Genomic DNA, 18,953 nt, shown 5'->3' on the forward strand with positions numbered 1-18,953 from the left:
CGTACCCTCATCCACATACTTGGTCACCTCAAAAAAAAAACTCAGTGAGGTTTGTGATACAAAACCTGCCCTTGACGAAACCACGTTGACTATCTCCAAACAAACTGTTGCTTGCTGGATGATTATAAACCCTATCTCTCAATTCTTTCCCAAAGATTTCCTGCAACAGACAAGGCGCATGGATTAAAAATTACCTGGGTCATCTCTACTGCCTTTCTTGAACAAGGGGACAACATTTGCAATCCTCCAGTCCTCTGATACTAAACCTGTAGACAATGACAACTCGAAGATCAAGGCTGAAGGTTCCGCCATCTCCTCCCTAGCATCCCAGAGAATCCTCGGATAAATCCCATCCGACCCAGGGGATTTAGCTACTTTCACACCTCGAGGAATTGATAACACCTCTTTCTTACTAACATCAATACTTTCTAATCTAATAGCCTGTATCTCAGCCTCTTCTCTACAGTATTCTCCTTTTCCTGAGTGAAAACAGATGTGAAATATTCGTTTAGCACCTCTCTGATCTCTACAGGGTGCACACACAACTTTCAACTTCTGTCTTTGACTGGCCCTACTGCTACCCTAGTCACCCTTTTATTCCTCACACAACTGAATATTTTATCGGAATAAATGGTGGCAGCCGATTATATTCTAATATTGGTTTCAGAACTGATTCGGCACTTGAATCAGAAACTTGCGAAACTGTGGATCAATTATAGGATTGAGTTGAATTTGTTCTTTCTTTCAGAGAGCCAGAAGGAACACAATGGGCTGAACAGCCTCTAAATTCTACAATGAAGGAAACGTTTGCACCTTATGGCCTCTGCAAGCCACACATCAGTACCTGCCCACAACAAGAAGTGACACCAGTTAATTTATATTGCAAGCCAGATAATACATGTCCAAGTGAAACAATGAGCAGAATTGCTACTTGCTTTCATCGCACGGAAATCCTTCCTCATCTGATCAGGGATCCCAGTCATGAAAGACAGTTCGGGTACAAGGAGGATCTCGCTCTGGATAGGCTGTGGGTAAAAACATGCACAGGTTCAATTCACAAACAATATTGAGATCAGCTCACCCACAGAAAACACTGCTACAACTTCTCTACTTAGTGGGGTATTTCAGTGGAACCTATACTTGTGAACAAGCACCATGAACAGGCAAGCATATGTTGTGAATAGACAAGGCATAGAAATTGATCATAGAAAAGGAAGTCAATTTTGCAGTTGGAGAAAAGTTAGGTCAAAAAAGATGATTCCCGGGTTGAGCAACTGCATGAAGTGACAGAAATGGAGGACATTCTTCGGAGAGCAGAGGAAGTAAAGGGAAACTTAGCAGAGCTATTTAAAAGCAAAATTTACTTGATTGATGGAAAGGGATAGGTATATACTGCAGGGCAAAAGAGTTATTGCTGAGGCAAAGACAAGAATGGTGCGATTGGGCAAGATTTAGGATGTATAGAATTGGCAAGGAAACTGCAAGGCATGGGCACAATTGAAATATGGAGCTTGGTCAAGGAACAGCTACTGTGAGCATTTGATAAGTATATACCTTTCAGGCAGGGAGAAACTTGTCGAGCAAGGGAGCCATGATTTACTAAAGAAATTGAAAGTCTTGTCAAGAGGAAGAAGGCTTATGTTAGGTTGAGATGTGAAGGCTCAGTTAAGGCACTTGAATGTTACAAATTAGCCAGGAAAGACCTCAAGAGAGAGCTAAGAGGAGTCAGGAGGGGACATGAGAAGTTGTTAGCAGATAGGATCAAGGAAAACCCTAAAGCTTTCCATAGGTAAGTTAGGATTAAAAGAATGACGAGACTAAGGTTAGGACCAATCAAGCATAGTAGTGGGAAGTTGTGCTTGGAGTCAGAAGAGATAGGGGAAGTGCTAAATGGATATTTTTGGTCCGTATTCACATTGGCAAAAGATGATGCTGTTGAGGAGAATACGGAGATTCAGGCTACGAGAATAGATGGGATTGAGGTGTACAAGGAGGAAGTGTTAGCAATTCTGGAAAGTGTGAAAATACAAAAGTCCCCTGGGATGGATGGGATCTATCCTAGGATTCTCTAGGAAGCCAGGGAGGAGATTGCAAAGCCTTTGGCTTTGACCTTTATGTTGTCATTGTCGACAGGAACAGTGCCAGAACACTTAAGGATAGTAAATGTTGTTTCCTTGTTCAAGAAGGGGAGTAGAGGCAACCCTGGTAATCATAGACCAGTGAGCCTTACTTCAGTTGTGGGTAAAGTGCTGGAAAAGGATATAAGAGATAGGATTTAAAATCATCTGGAAAGAAATACATTGAGGAGGGATAGTCAACACTGTTTTCTTAAAGGTAGGTCAAGCCTCACAAACCTTATTGAGTTCTTCGAAAAGGTGACCAAACAGGTGGATGAGGTTAAAGCAGTTGTTTTGGTGTATATGGATTTCAGCAAGGCATTTGATACGGTGCCTTATGGTAGGTTATTGCACAAACTACAAAGGCATGGGATTGAGGGGGATTTAGCGGTTTGGATCAGAAATTGGCTAGCTCAAAGACAACAGAGAGTGGTGGCTGATGGAAAATGTTCATCCTGACATTCAGTTACTAGTGGGATACCGCAAGGATGTGTTTTGGGGCCACTGCTGTTTGTCATTTTCATAAATGACCTGGATAAGGGTGTAGAAGGATGGGTTAGTATATTTGCAGAGGACCCGAAGGTTGGTGGAGTTGTGGATAGTGCTGGATGATGTTGTGGGTCACAGAGGGACATAGAAGAGCTGCAGAGCTGGGCTGAGAAGTGGCAAATGGAATGTAATGCGGAAAAACGAGAGATGATTCACTTTGGAAGGAGCAACAGGAATGCAGAGTACTGGGCTCATGGTTAGATTCTTGGTAGTGTAGATGAGCAGAGAGATCTGTGGGTGTGTGCACAGATCCCGGAAAGTTGCCACCCAGGTTGATAGAGTTACGAGGAAGGCATACAATGTGCTAGCTTTTATTGGTAGAGGGATTGAGTTTTGGAGCCAGGAGATCATGCTGCAGCTGTACAAAACTCTAGTCAAGTCACAATGAGTATTGCAAACAGTTCAGGTCACCGCATTTTAGGAAGGATATTAAAGCTTTGGTAAAGTTCAGTGGAGATTTACTGGGATGTTGCCTGGTATGGAGAGTAGATCTTATGAGGAAAGGCTGAAGGATTCGAAGTGGTTTTCGTTACAGAGAAAAAGGTTGAAAGACAACTTAATTGAGACATATAATCAGAGAGTTAGATAGGATGGACAATAAGAGTCTTTTTCCTCGGATGGTGACAGCTAACATGAGGTGACATAGCTTTAAATTGAAGGGTGATCAATGTAGGACAGATGTCAGAGGTAGTTTTTTCACTCAGTAGTACGGGCATGAAACGGCCTGTCTGCAACAGTAGTAGACTCGGCATTTAAATGGTCATTGGATAGGCATATGGATAAAATGGAATGTGACAGATGAGCTTCAGATTGGTTTCACGGGTCAGTGCTACATCGAAGGCTGAAGGGCCTGTACTGCACTGTAATGTTCTAAAGATTTTTGAAGGAGTAAACAAGGATAAAGTGTCACCAATAGGAGAGTTAGTAACCAGACGGGACAGATGTAAGGAAGATCATCAAAGCACCAGAGGTAACTTTCCTTTAGACCCATTGGGCTTCATTTCTTGAGGCAGTCATGGAAACAGAATTCAAAACAAGTTTCAAAAGCGAACTAGATGACTCTATGACTTGATGAAATCCAATAAGATGAAGAAATTACAACAGGATTATGGCAAAGTGCAGAGAGCAGAACCAGAGGGGTTACTAATGATATCACAATTTTATCTGGTACCTGTCCCTGTGGTCCATACTTCTGTTTAGGTCGATATACAAGGAGAGGCTGGTTCAAATCCTGAATGGTAATCCCGTAGGCTTGGCTGGAATCATAAAGCCAACATATCAATGATAACATTTCAATCCTTAAGTATGAGACAAACAGATGACTAACTTTACAGATTAACTTCAAGGTATTCATCCTGAACCTCTCCAACTTAGTTATACCGTGAACTATAATCATTTGAGAATTTTAGGGAACAGAAGCATTAAAAATAACAAGCTACATCTGAAATCCGTCCTACTGACACACATGTAATCCAATCAATTTTCCCTGGCACAGTGCTGAAACAACAGAACATGATGAAAAATACCACCATGCCCCCTCAGAATCAGTTTTCAGCCATTTCTTTATTTGTATTGCTTTTTTCCTTGTCCTGGATATTTAACACTTGATGTGATACACTCATGCTTAGTAACACAGCCTTAAACAGTTGGTGTCAATGTGGATAAAAGGGAAGGACTGCAAGGCGGATGAACAAATTGAACTGGCTCTATAGGGCAGGACACCAATCAGATGGGAGAAGCGGTTGAGACTGGGATCAGTATCGTCAGGTGCATTGACACAGTTCTCTGCAACCAGATTCAGAAGCTCTGAATGTTACACTTCCTGAAGGCTGCCAGGATTAAGGACATATCTTCACGAACAGAGAAAAACCTGCAGTTTGACAAAGGGATATAATTGCAAAGCAATCAATGGCACCAGTAACTCTTGGAATAATGCTCTGTTGTAAGAACTCACAGTGCTAAGGTTCAATTAGAACACAGAACATTCCAAATAGTGATCTCTGGATTGTTACCAAACCATGCAACACTTGGCATTTGGCCAAGCAGATAAGAGAATTTCAAGTGCAGCTCAAAGGGCAATGTGGGAAAGAGGATGTTGATTCACAGAGCAGGAGCATCAATTGGAAATACAGAAATGGCAGCACAAGTTAAAAATATCTTGCTCTATTTTTCCAGTCCTCTGGCAAGATCATACCTCAAGATGTATGTGAAGCTCCTTATTTAAGGAAGGATATAATTGCATTGGAGGTGTGACTGTGACTGTTCACTCGATTGGTCCCTGGTTGTCCTGTGATGAAAGCTTATGTAAATAGTACCTACACACTCTGGACTTCAGGGGTGGGGGGGAAACCAAGAAAAAAAAAAAAAGAGGGTCTCCCAGAAAGACACCAGATCCGCTGAAACAGGGAAACTTGCACAGGGACCAAGTGTCAGAATAAGGGGATCATCATGTTGGTCAGAAAAAGAGGAATGGTTTCTTCTATCAACAGTCTTTTGAATTTTCTACCTCAGAGGGTTGTGGATACTCCAGTGCTAAACATACTTAAGATACAAAAAGACAAGTATTTAGTTTCTCAAGGCATCAGGCATATATGAGGAGCAGCAGTAAAGTGGACTTAAAGCTCAGACTCAGTTAAGTAGTGGAGCCAGCACAACCAATCACAAAGTATGCCCCAGCCCCTCTTAATGATCTTATGGATGTGGACAAGTTAGCAATCGCCATCCTTGTTTTGCCAAAGTCCTGCTCACCTGTAATAGTCACAGAAGGTAATGTCTGTGCCATCTGCCATCCGAAAGTAGCTTGTTGGGGCTTTGTCCCAGTCTATGTCATCAATGCGGTAGGTGCGATTGTTATACTTTGTCATGATTATGCTGCCCACTAACTGCTTCGTACAGTCATCCTGGAAATTCTCACTGCTCTTTTGGTATATAGCCTGCCTGAAAAGAAAGGCCAAATGTGGACTGGAGTCAATACGAAACACAGCTGACATTCTTGATGAGGTGGAGAGCAGTGAAGAAATGCTTTTTCTTTTAGGGGAGTAGGAGTGCGATTGTGAAGTAAGAAACCTGAATATGTTTCAGGAAGAATACCAGCTCAGATTCTTCAACACTGGGGTTGAGAATAGTTAGAAACACACCAAACAGATCATCCAGACACATGATTATGATGCCCCCAATGTCTCCACCAGGTAGGAATTGCTGCTGAACTACTAACTCAGCACCATTTCTATGGGAAACCTTCAAGAAGCAGAGACAGTTGCTACAAGGTAACACAGTAAGTGCACATCATTCAAATCCTCAGGTTTGTTCCACTCTTCATTGAGAGTGCCTGATCTGTATCTCAATACCATTCTGTTGCAGTGACTGTTGTGGGAGAAACTATGTCCTTGATTTCTACTCCTGTTATTGGGAAATATGTTTGCTGATTTTCCCCTTTAATAACTGCGCTTTCAGTCTACTCAGCTTCCTTAAATACTAATCCTGCTTGGTAACCAGAACATGTACTTCCTGTTTCTACCTTGATAAATAATTTTCAACCTTTTGAACAGCTCACAGATCAGTAATCTTCCATACTGAAGAGAAAACAAAACCAGATTTGTAACAGCTGACCTCAAAAGAAATAATGGGTACATGAAACTCGTGGCACCGGTATAGAGGAGAAAGCACCAGCCACCTGTGTTGACACAATCTTGTCCTTTGTCATGGGATTCTGGCTTCCATGTTGCTTCCCTCGGTCAAGCTACCAAGTATTGAGGCTCCAACAGGGGCAAGTGGATTCAATTTGACTTGAGCAAAGCTTGCTGGACATGAGTAAGCAAGTACAGTGGATTGTGACCAGGAGATGGCAAGTTCCAACAAGTGCACCTTGAACTGACAACTGTTGTTAAATATACTCACATAACATCAATGACAGAATCATTACGAATTACTTTATGGGACACATCAACAAGTAACATCAATCCTCCATCTGTTCTTCGAATGCTTGCAGAGTATCCTGGCCATATCTGCAATCTGTACACAGAAACTCCTCTTAGATACATAAACAAGCAACTGCATGTTGTCCTTGGGCAAGACACCCCGCCAAATATACATGTTTTGCATGACTAAATTATTGACTTGATCTTTGTGACAATCTTTACTAACATCACCCTATCTATACTTATTACAAACTGTACTCTAGCTGAAGCCTAACTTATGATTAGGACCAAGGCACCAAACTTGAAAGAGTTCAGAAAAGATTTATAAAAGATGTTGCCAGTGTTGGCAGGGTGGTGGGGGGTTTGAGCGATAGGAAGAGGCTGAATAGGTTGGAGCTGTTTTCCCTTGAGTATTGTCGTTTGAGGGGTGACCTCAGAGAGGTTTATAAAATCAAGACAGGTAGGGATATAGTGAATAGTCAAAGTTTTTTCCAGAGGGTGGGGTAGTCCAGAACTGGAGAGCATAGGTTTAGGAAAGAGGGAAAAGATTTAGAAGAGACCTAAGGGGCAACGTTTTCATGCAGAGGGTGGTGTGTTAAGGAACGAGCTACCAGAGAAAAGGAGATGGCTGGTACAATTACAACATTTAAAAGGCATCTGGATGGGTAGATGAATAGGAAGGGTTTTGAGAGCTGTGGGCCATAAGTTGGACGAGATGACAGAGCAACTCAATTATCCAAATTTCAGATTATCCGAGGATGATCTCAGGTCCTGATACAAACATTACATCAAAAAGGTGTTTCCAACACTAATTGTGTCTTTTGCTTAGTGATTAAAAGTGAACTCGGCTTATTGAAATGCTGCCAAGAACAGTCCTGGGCATCGATGGGAGCTTAGGCACTGTCTCCAAATAACTGACTACCCGCCCTCCCTCTCTCCCCACATTTTCCCTGGAGTTCTACACAAGAATGTACCCTAAACCACACCCCCTCCTCCACCTTCCCGAGATCATCTCTCCATCATCCTGATGGCAAAGGTGGAACTTGTCAGAAAGCCATGTGCGCGGCTGCGTGCTCGCGCTATTTTATCCCACCAAAGGCAGCAGCTGTCTTGTTGCTGGTGTCCAGTCCGACTGCCCCAGAGAGGGGGTGCTGACAAGGGGGGGGAGGCTCAGCCAGGGGTCGGGGCAGGCGAGGGGCAGGATGGGGGCGGACGAGGTTGCACAGGTGGATGGGACTGGGGACGGAAGCTCAGGCGCAGTGCGCTGTTGCCTAGTCTCCTGAACGGGGAGCGGACTTAGCAAGTGTTCTCTATGCTCTAATGTGGGATATCTGGTCTGCATGGACGAGTTAGGCTGAAGGGTCTGTTTCTGTGCTGTGTATCTTGATGACTTTATGAACTTATTTTGCATTCAATGCACCAGGTATAAAACACAGATCCTAACAGCCTTGCTAAAAAATCCTTTTATTGTTCCCTGCTACTATGAACCTTCATAAATTGATCATTCCCATCCCATTCTGTCTCAGTATCTCAGAGATATTCCTGACTTGCATTTTACATTTCCTCCCAAAATTAACTTGCCCACAAAAAGCTGCACTTAACAGCATCTGCCTGTTTGGGGTGCGACATGGGAGTTTGTAGATAGCATCAAAAGGATGGTGAAAGAGAATGCATTAAGCAACTCTCCCCTAAATTAAGCTCAACAGCCTATCATTTTCCAACAGTTGCAATTACAATTCTAATCCTCCTACCCTCACAGTGTGCTCCAGCACTTGACTGGGCTCTTAAAAGAAACTCTCAAAGCTTCACTGCTTTCCTACTTTAAATCTTGGAGATTCTGGGATGCATCCCACCTGACTCAATGACCGAGCTTACCCCGGTGGTGAAAGCTCATTTTTTTTTCCAATTTGAGATCTGAAGAAGACCATCACGAGAAGATCATTAATATAATTTTCAACCCTGATATAATGTCATTTAATCACACCTACCTGTATTGAGGAAGAACAATCGCACTTGTTGGGTCATAGAAATTCCGTCCAACTAATTTTAATTCCAAAAGCCTCATAGCTCTGCAGAAAGAGGAAGGAGTAACAAATCAACACAACAAGACCATTAACATGCTTGAGTATTCTCTTGCAACATACATCAAAACAAAGTCAAAGACAAAGAAACTTCAACTCAAGATTATACAACAGCAATTACACACCCCATATTCACCAACAGCACATTGAAAATCTGTAGAAACAGACCGGGACCACACATAGACCAACACTGTGTTCTCTGCCTATTCTCAGTCCCTTCCAGTGCTGTCATAACTCGCACTCTCATTGGTTCTATTTGTGCCAGTATGAGTGATCTTGAGCGAATTAACAATTTTATCGTCCTGAGTATTTTATAACGAGAAAAACAGGAAAGTACGATGAAAAGTTTTTCCAGTCATCACAATCAGCCACCATTTTGAGAAAACAAAAAAAAAGGTAGAACTTAAAAGGAGCCCATCAGTCCTGAACCAGATCATCAACAATGCATGCACTGCCAGTTCCCCCCTCCACCACCTCACTGCCATCTACACAGGACCCAAACAATATTGAACTCTTCAGGCACCGGCTTTTGCCACTGGACCAATTCCCTGTTGCCACTGCCTCACTGCTGTCTGCACCAGACCCAATGTCAGAGTCATATCTCTCACTACTGGGCCTATCTCAACATTGCTGTGCTATCATTGTGCCACTGCTTCACCACTGTCAGCACCAAATCCAATCAACAACCACATTGCCGAGCCTCAGCATCATCTTTCAACTGTCAATGTAGCAGCCACCAACTCCGATGCCAGGTCCTGTACTCGCTCCAGAAAAAAATAAGTAGGTGCTCACTCGCCACTGCTGCCATGAGATCGCAAAGGACCCAGTCGCAGCCGCAAAATCTGTGCTGGGCTTACAGAGTCCACTCTGGGATTCCTTGCCGCCAGAGTTCAGGACAAGGTAAGTAAAACAAAAAAGCAGGCGGAGCAGATGAGCCCGGGATCATGAGCCCTACTCTGCCATGGTGAGACATCAGTTATCTGTCAAAGCTTCTCTATTCATAAAACAATTTGACTGTTTAGTCTGTGAATAAGAAACAGACTGTTAACTTTGTCAACACAAGAGCATTGACTGCAGATGACCAGAAAGCTGGGGAATGTTGACAGTGACATGTATTTTAATCTTTTACATAAAGCTTGGATTTGTTTTGCCCAGGCTTAATTTTATATGTCCTGATAAGATTTGTTGTTCTTGCATACATGTGAAAACAAACACGACTCAGACCTCATCCAGATCATGAATAATTTGTCGAGTTGTCCACTGACAGTGTGGTTCAGGCTCTATGCACAAAAAGACTGAAGTAGTTTGTGAACTGTCTCAATAATTCACCAATTAGATAGCACCTTACAAACCCAAGACCAGTTTCATCCAAAAAGGACAAGGGCAACAGCTACATGGCAAGACCACCAACTGCAAACTCCCCTCCAAACCACTCATTCACCAAGTGTTGGAAATATATCACTGCTTCTTCAGTGTTGCTGGATCAAAATCTGGAATTCCTGCCCAAGTTATTTGAGAGTCTACTGACAGCACATGGCTTGCAGCAGTTCAAGAACACAGCTCATCCCTGTTTCTCAAGTGCAACAAGGAATGAGCAAAAAATGTTGGTCAGCCAGTGACACCCATGTCCCAATAATAAATGAAAAAAATGTAATTACTCCTGTTTATGTTCAAGTGTATTACACTCAACTCGCAGTGCAATCAGGCATCTTCATACCCATTAGCTAAATACCAAAGATGAAGTATGGGAAAACTTCCTAGGTGGAACAGGATACTTCTTGATATATGTTAGGGATGGGGGGGGCGCGGGCGGGGGTGGTGAGAGGCACCCACACTGGTAACTGACACTACCTTTGCTGTTTGAATTCATGTATCTCTGGACATCGGAGTGCAAAGGAAATTAACAAACAGTCAAATTGACAGCTGATCATGGAGGAACCTGTTTGGGAGAGGTCACAGTACAGAAACAGATAAGTGAATAGTTTTCGGTACAGCTTTGCTGTAAATCTACAAAGTGAATAGAGTGGGTTCTTTCTTGATTATGTGTCTTGTTGAGATATGTCTCTTGATTAAACTTAAAATATAAGCCAAAGTATTAAGTTAGCCTGTAGCAGTGTTTTGTAGAGGAATAAAACGGTCCTATTTTCTGGGTCTGTAGACTGGAAGAAACAAAAATGACCCTTTGTAGAGGAGTGTGCTCTTCTGGTCAGATGTGAGTGTTTTGGAAGATGTCTGCAATAAATGCTGTTGGTTGCGAATCCTATCAGATCAATGGATCGGTTCGAGCGACAGTTAGAGGCAATGAGGAATTCACAAGGACAAAGGGTTGTGATGGATAGCAGTTATGGGAAGGGAGGAAAGACATAGATACAGTCACATAGATGGGTTAACTTCAGGAAAGGTAATGTAATTAGGCAGGTAGTGCAGGAGTCTTCTGTAGCTATCCCCATTTCAAACAGGTATGCTGTTTTGGAAAATGTTGGGGGTGATGAACTCTCAGGGGAATGTAGCACCAACAGCCAAGTTTCTGGTTTTAAGACTGGCTCTAATGCAGTGAGGGGTACGTTGGGTTCCAAGAGATAAATTGTGTTTGGGGATTCTCTAGTCCGAGGCACAGACTGTGGCCAGCAGTGAAACACAAGAGTGGTGTGTTGCTTCCCTGGTGCCAGGATCAAGGATGTCTCAGAGGGCACAGAATGTTCTCAAGGGGGAGGGGGGCCAGCAGGAGGTCATTGTACACATCGAAACTAACGACAGAGAAGGAAAAGGATGAGATTCTGAAGGGAGAATACACAGAGTTAAGCAGGAATTTAAAAAGGAGATCCTCAAGAGTCGTAATATCTGGATTATTCCCAGTGCTACAAGCTAGTGAGGGTAGAAATAGGAGGATAGAGCAGATGAATGCACGGTTGCGGACCTGGTATATGGGAGAAGGAGTCACATTTTTGGATCATTGCAATCTTTTCTGGGGTAGAAGTGACCTGTACACAAGAATGACGGATTGTACCTGAATTGGAAGGGGACTAATATACTAGCAAGGAGATTTGCTAGAGCTGCTCAGGAGAATTTAAACTAGCAAGGTGGGAGGGTGGAACCCAGGGAGATTGTGAGGAAAGAGATCAATCTGAGACTAGTACAATTGGGAAAAGAAGTGAGTCAAACAGTCAGGACAGGCAGGGACAAAGCAGAGAACAAGATAGGACTGATAAATTTAGCTGCGTTTATTTCAATACAAAAGGCAGATGAATTTAGGGCATGGTTAAGAACATGGGACTGGGATATTATAGCAATTACAGAAACATGGCTCAGGGATGGGCAGAACTGGCAACTTAATGTTCCAGGATACAAATGCTACAGAAGGACAGTAAGGAAGGCAAGAGAGGAGGGCAAGTAGTGTTTTTGATAAGGGACAGCATTACAGCTGTACTGAGGGAGGATATTCCCAGAAGTACATCCAGGAAAGTTATTTGGGTAGAACGGAGAAATAGGAAAGGGATGATCACCTTATAGGGATTGTTTTATAGACCCCCAAATAGTCAGCAGGAAAATGAGAAATAAGTCTGAGAAATAGATCTCAGATTTCTCTAAGAAAACTAGGGCGGTTATGGTAGAGGATTTTAACTTTCCAAACACAGACTGAGACTGCCACAGTGTTAAGGATTTAGATGGAGAAGAATTTGTTGAGTGTACAAGAAAATTTTCTGATTCAGTATGTGGCTGTACAGACTACAGAAGGTGCAAAACCTGACCTGCTCTTGGGAAGGCAGGAAGGGCAGGTGACTGAGTCGTCAGTCGGGGAGCACTTTGGTGTCAGCGACGGTAATTCTATTAGTTCATAATTACTGATGGGAAAGGATAGACCAGATCTAAAAGTTGAAGTTTTAAATTGGAGGATGGCTAATTCTGACAGTATTAGGCAAGAAATTCCAAACGTCGATGGGGTGCAGATGTTCGCAAGTAAAGGAATGGCTGGAAAATGGGAAGCCTTCAGAAATGAGATAATGAGAATCCAGAGACAGTATATCTGTTAGGGTAAAAACAAAGGCTGGTAAGTAGAGGGAATGCTGGATGACGAGAGAAATTGAGGGTGGATAAGATGAAGGAGGAAGCATATGTCAGGTATAGACAGGAGAGAACAAGCGAATCCTTAGAAAAGCATGAAGGTGGTAGGAGTATACTTAAGAGGGAAATCAGGAAGGCAAAAAAGGGGACGTGAGATAGCTTTAGCCAACAGGATTGAGAATCCCAAGAGTTTTTACATATACATTAAGGACGTAAGGGTAACTGGGGAGAGAATAGGGTCCCTCAAAGATCAGCAAGGCACATGTGGAGCTGCAGGAGATAGGGAAAGATACTAAATGAAAATTTTGCATCAGTCTTTACTGTGGAGAAAGACATGGAAGATATAGAATGTAGGGAAATAGATGGTGACATCTTGAAAAATGTCCATATTACAGAGGAGAAAATGCTGGATGTCTTAAAATGCATAAAAGCGCATAAATCCCTAGGATTGATGAGGTGTACCCGAGAATTCTGTGGAAAGAGATGGAAGCGATTTCTGGGCCCCCTGCTGAGATATCTGTATCATCGATAGTCACAGGCGAGTTGCCACAAGACTGGTGGCTGGCCAACATGGTGCCACTATTTAAGAAAGATGGATAGGACAAGTCGGGGAATTATAGACTGGTAAGCCTGACGTCGATGGTGGGCAAGTTGTTGGAGGGAATCCTGAGGGACTTGTATTTGGAAAGGCAAAAACTGATTAGGGATCGTTAAAATGGCTTTGTGAGCGGGAAATCATGTCTCATGAACTTGATTGAGGTTTGTTTTTGAAGAACTTACAGAGGATTGACGAGGGGAGATGGTAGACATGATCCATATGGACCTCAGTAAGGCATTTGACAAGGCTTCTCATGGGAGAGTGGTAAGCAAGTTTAGATCACATGGAATACAGGGAGAACTAGCCATTTGGCTACAGAACTGGCTCCAAGGTCGAAGACAGAGGGTGATGGTGGGTTGTTTTTTCCAGACTGGAGGCCTGTTAGCACTGGAGCGCTGCTAGGATTGGTGCCTGGTGCACTACTTTTCATCATTGATATAAATGATTTGGATGTGAGCAGAAGAGGTGTAGTTAGTAAGTTTGCAGATGACACCAAAATTGGAAGTGTCAAGGACAGCTAAGAAGGTTACCTCAGATTACAATGGGATCTTAATCAGATGGGCCAATGGGCTGAGGAGTGGCAGATGGAGTTTAATTTAGACAAATGAGGGGTGTTGTATTTGGGAAAACAAATCTGAGCAGGACTTACACACTTAATGGTAAGGTCCTAGGGATTGAACAAAGATACCTTGGGAGTGCAGACTCATAGCACCTTGAAAGTAGAGTCACAGGTAGATAGGATAGTGAAGGCAGCATTTGGTATGCTTTCCTTTATTGGTCAGAGCACAGATTATAGGAGTTCAGAGGTCATGTTGCAGCTGTACAGACAATGGTTAGGCCACTGTTGGAATATTGTGTGCAATTCCGATCTCCTTCCTATTAGAAGGCGGTTGTCAAACTTGAAAGGATTCAGACAGGATTTACAAGGACATTGCCAGACTTGGAGGATTTAAGCTGCAGGGAGAGGATGAATAGGTTGGGGCCGTTTTTCCCTGGAGCATCAGAGGCTGAGGGGTGACTTTACAGAGGTTTATAAAACCATGCGGGGCATGGATCGGAAAAATAGACAGTCTTTTCCCTGGGTGGGCGAGTCCAGAACTAGAAGGTTCAGGGTGAGAGGGCGAAGATATCAAAGAGACCTAAGGGGCAACTTTTTACACGGTATGTGTATGGAATGAGCTGCTGATGGATGTTGTGCAATTACAACATTTAAAAGGCATCTGGATGGCTACGTGAATAGGAAGGGTTTGGAGGGTTCGAGGTCAGGTGCTGGCCAGTGGGACTAGATTGGGTTGGGCTTTCAGGTCGGCATGGACAAGTTGGACCGAAGTGTCTGTTTTCATGCTGTAAATCTCTAGGACTCTACACAATTACTACTTCATTGGCAGTGCTCTCTCAACGTTGATGAGACTTGCTTCCACGGTAAAACAAAGTACTTGGGTAATTGAAGATTCTAACGGATGACCAACAGTTGCTGACATATGGCATTGGCAGCAGCTGCGGGAAATGGGAGAGGAGAAGCCCAGTTTTCTAGACACTCCCTGTTCAATTGACAATCTACTTCTGCCTGATGAGACTATTAGTCTGCAAATCCAGATGCTTTCCCTCCATTTGAAGCAAGCTTGGTCCACTGTTTCCTTGGTGTTAATGGGACTTTGTACTTATTCAAGAGGATTCATCAGTGATCTCACAACAGTTCCTCGGCCATCTTGGGCCTTACTTGCTACGTTGAAGCTCCGAGTAGACCAATTCTCAATGTGACTTGGGTCTGTGGGGGATCTGCTTCTCAGGATCATGGCTTGCATGTGATCATGAAGCAGGTGCAGCATAGAGACAAACTTCTGGAGGAGGACTCTAATTTGGGATGTGGTGAAGACCATTCCATTCTGCCCTCAGAATGGAATCAGCATTGCAACCAGGATCTATTCAGCTGCAGGAAAATACCCGTCGTGACTACAGTCAGACCTGCCACTTTTCTGGATGTCAGTTACCAATATTGTATCTGAGATCTCCTGTCAAACTTGGCTCCTTCAATCTATGGGAAACAAAGTATGCATTGTGCTAATAGTATTACTCTGCTACAAACATAGAACAGAACATGTCCTTCGTCCCATCATGTCCATGTCAACCCTGTTACCATTCCATCTCTTCCATCTGCACGTGATCCATATCCATACATTCCCCATCTATTCATGTATGTCTCAATGCATATTAAACATTGCTATCATAAATTTTAATATTTTAGCACAGATTCCATTGGATACTCATGTCTTCATTTTATCCCCCCAAGTTGAATGGCCTTTTCCACCTCACACCAAGTCAGGGTTCGTGTTCATACAGGGATGAGTAGCATGTTGATGGATGGAGTTGTTGACACCCACTCGAAATACAAACTCTGTTCGAAGATCTTCTTCATGCTCCTTCCAACAGATACTGATGGTCTCTGCATTCTTGAGCACCTCTCATTCTTGGTCAGTGGAGGGGGTCTTCAGTGCATAGACCATAAGTAGCCTTAATGGTGCTCAAGTAACGAGCCCTGGTCTCCTTACGGGGCTACAGTCCGTCTTGTCCACACCTTCTGACCCTATACATCAGGTAAGCCTGTCAAATGTATTAAGGGCAACACAGAATTTGTTTTTTTGTAATAATAATGATTTTGCCAGAGCTGTTGGCACTAAGGCAATATCCTTTGAACATTGTTGAGGACACAGATACTGTGCTTTAACAATTCCAATATTTAAATACAATTCTTGTTCAGATTTTCTCTTAAAGGAAAATCCAAAAAGACAGACAAAAACGAGAGATAAATAAAGGCAGAGTAAGGAGGAAGCAAACAAAAAAAACTCAGATAAAGACAGAGTAAACTAGTGTGACAGAGACAGTGCAGATATTTTACCTTCGTAATACGACATTATAATAGGAGATGCAGAGGTCGCAGTTGGGTTGGAGAATCTTGGTCAATTGAATCTTGATGTACACTTCCAAACCATCAGTTTTTCTTTGCGATTTCAGAGCCACCATCTGACAAGAAACAGTAGATGAATGTCAGATTCAAGCAAGGTAAATACCAGGGCCAGTCAGCTACAGAAATGCATTCTTGATCATCTCTCATTCAATACCTAACAATGAAGTGTTCTGAAAGGCAGTACTGTCCAACAGTGCATTGCACCTTCAACACTGCAGTATGAATGCTGATCTGGAATACAATTCAAGTATAAGACCATCTGAGTTGGGAACAAATCTAGATCATTCGGCCCATCGGGTCTATTCTGCCATTTAATCATGGCTGATACGTTCCTAACCCTTTCTTCTGCCATCTCCCGGTCACCCTCAATCTTCTTACTAACAAGAACCTACCTTTGTCTTAAACACACTGTATGACGTGGCCTCCATAGCCTTTTGTAGCAAATAATTGACTGCACGGATTGACTGCCATCTAGTGAAAGACATTCATCATCTCAGCTCCAAACAGTTGGCCGCTTTCACTCTGGGGTTGTCCTCTCGCATTCAAGACTCCCCTACTCTACTCTACTCTATCCAGTACACTCAGTATTCACTAAGTTTCAATTAGATCCCCTTTCATTCTTCTAAACTTGCCGAGTTTACGACAAGCCATTCAAAACTGAGATAATTCGTGTAAACCTTCTCTAGAATCCCTCAAAAAGACAGCATATCTACAGGGTCCAAAACTGTTCTCAACATTCCATACGTGGTCTGATCACAGTCTTAGGAAGCCTTAGTGATCCATCTTTGCTCCTATATTCTACCCCTCTTGAATTTAATTTGCCTTCTTAACTGAACCTTAGGTAAACCTCAGGAGACTGAGTTCAGGATTCTCTAAGTCTCTAGGTATATCAGATTTAGGAAACCTTTCACTTTACAAAATAGACCAGGTCTCTGTTCTTCCGACCAAAGTGCTCAATGTCACATGGCTCCACATTGCAATCCATCTGCCACTACAATGCCTACTCTCATAGCCCATCCATCTCCAGCTTCAATCTCCCCTCTGCCTCAATATTACCTATCCCTCCACCAAACTTAGGCCTGAAGTTCAAATTTTCCACCTCAATTTCTACATCCATTCCTGATGAAGGGCTTATGCCTGAAACTTCAATTCTTCTGCTCTTTGGATGCTGCCTGACCTGCTGTACTTTTCCAGCACTACGCTCTGGACATTGATAAATTACTGTCTGGTGTACTCGAATAAAATGAAAAGAAGTGCAAAAGATGGCCATACCTCAGGTAGTTTGACAGGCAGGTAGAGTATGCTGCCATCAAAAGCAGTAGTTTTGCCAGTAACCAGCTGATGCTCCTTTAACATTGCATAGCGGATATTCCGACATTCTATATTAGGACTAAACCAAACAACATTAGCCTGAGTGAAGTAAACTAAAGAGAGTAATATTCAATGACTAAGAACTGCTGTCAGAGTCAGACACAATCTCAACACTGCAAAACTGAATGACGACATAAACTGACATCGAGATTTAAAAGTTTTGACTAAGCTTTAAAGCTAAGGGAATTATGCGATTCATACAACAGGTATAAGGAGGGTGTTTTCAATGGTCTGCCATAACTTGCCTTTTCATTTGAGTACAGCTCAGGGAGCTAAGCACCATACTTGCACAGTCGGCTCAGATGTTTAAATGCCAAATATTAGATTAGGCAGTGCAACACATAACGTGCAACCTTGCAGAGCAATGCATCAAGTTTTCGAAAGGTAACAATAAGTGGGCCACATTTAATGAGGATTCATTTGCAAAAAAATCAAAATGCTTTGTATCCAAAATTGAAATTGCAACTTCTGTCCCTTGCTCTGCAAACACCATATTTACATCTCTCCACTTGGCTTGAATATTTTCTACTCCATTTTAGTGTTTTGTTTTAACTTCAAACTGGATACTGCAACGTGTGTCAGCACTTTAATATGAAGCCTTGCTACAGAGTCAGATTCATTCATAGCAATGTCTCGTGAAATAGAACTCATTGGTCCAAAAAGCTGCTCTGCTGGGAAAAAAAAAACACAGATGGGTCCCTCATGTCAGGGTGATGTCTTAAGATCAGATGTATAAAGTCACAATGTGCAATCACAGCTACTCCCACAGAATGTACAAAGACTGAAGTCAGCTACCTGAAGGTGACGTGGTACTGATAAACGGCCTCATTTTGACAATGTATTTTGGTAAGGTTTACTGCCAGAGGTACAGATGTTCCTGATGATCCTTTATTCATGACTGGCTCCCTAAATTAAAAAAAAAGAATTAACCGGACTCAGAAGTACAAATGTCATTGAAGATGCAGTCCATGAATCAATAGCAAAAAGGAGTTACCAAAATATTTTGGCCAAGAAAATGTGAATACGTAGTGATATCTGGACTCGGAACCATGGCCCAATAGCCCCCACAGGTTAAGGGGTGAATGACAGAGTCATAGAGATGTACAGCGTGGAAACAGACCCTTCGGTCCAACCCGTCCATGCCGACCAGATATCCCAACCCAATTTAGTCCCACCTGTCAGCATCCGGCCCATATCCTGCCAAACCCTTCCTATTCATATACGCATCCAAATGCCTCTTAAATGTTGTAATTGTACCAGCCTTCACCACTTCTGGCAGCTCATTCCCTACAC

The 18,953-nt window shown here is 42.8% G+C and overlaps 1 protein-coding gene across 1 annotated transcript in view; it reads right to left on the minus strand.

Moving 5' to 3' along the window:
- piwil2 (piwi-like RNA-mediated gene silencing 2) overlaps nucleotides 1–18,953 on the minus strand; it is an 81,632-nt gene that overhangs the window by 38,966 nt on the left and 23,713 nt on the right. The window contains exons 7-14 of the mRNA XM_087984387.1: nucleotides 18,456–18,566; nucleotides 17,562–17,679; nucleotides 16,221–16,345; nucleotides 8,572–8,652; nucleotides 6,564–6,677; nucleotides 5,415–5,603; nucleotides 3,838–3,922; nucleotides 936–1,025 (exon numbers count right to left, since the gene is read on the minus strand). Of these exons, the coding sequence (XP_087840513.1) occupies nucleotides 936–1,025; nucleotides 3,838–3,922; nucleotides 5,415–5,603; nucleotides 6,564–6,677; nucleotides 8,572–8,652; nucleotides 16,221–16,345; nucleotides 17,562–17,679; nucleotides 18,456–18,566 (913 nt within the window). The remainder of the gene's footprint in view (nucleotides 1–935; nucleotides 1,026–3,837; nucleotides 3,923–5,414; nucleotides 5,604–6,563; nucleotides 6,678–8,571; nucleotides 8,653–16,220; nucleotides 16,346–17,561; nucleotides 17,680–18,455; nucleotides 18,567–18,953) is intronic.

The sequence above is a fragment of the Chiloscyllium plagiosum genome, unplaced genomic scaffold (genome assembly GCF_037043375.1).
Source record: "Chiloscyllium plagiosum isolate Xiang-an unplaced genomic scaffold, Cpla_swu_hap1 HiC_scaffold_48, whole genome shotgun sequence".
Classification (NCBI taxonomy): Eukaryota; Metazoa; Chordata; class Chondrichthyes; order Orectolobiformes; family Hemiscylliidae; genus Chiloscyllium; species Chiloscyllium plagiosum.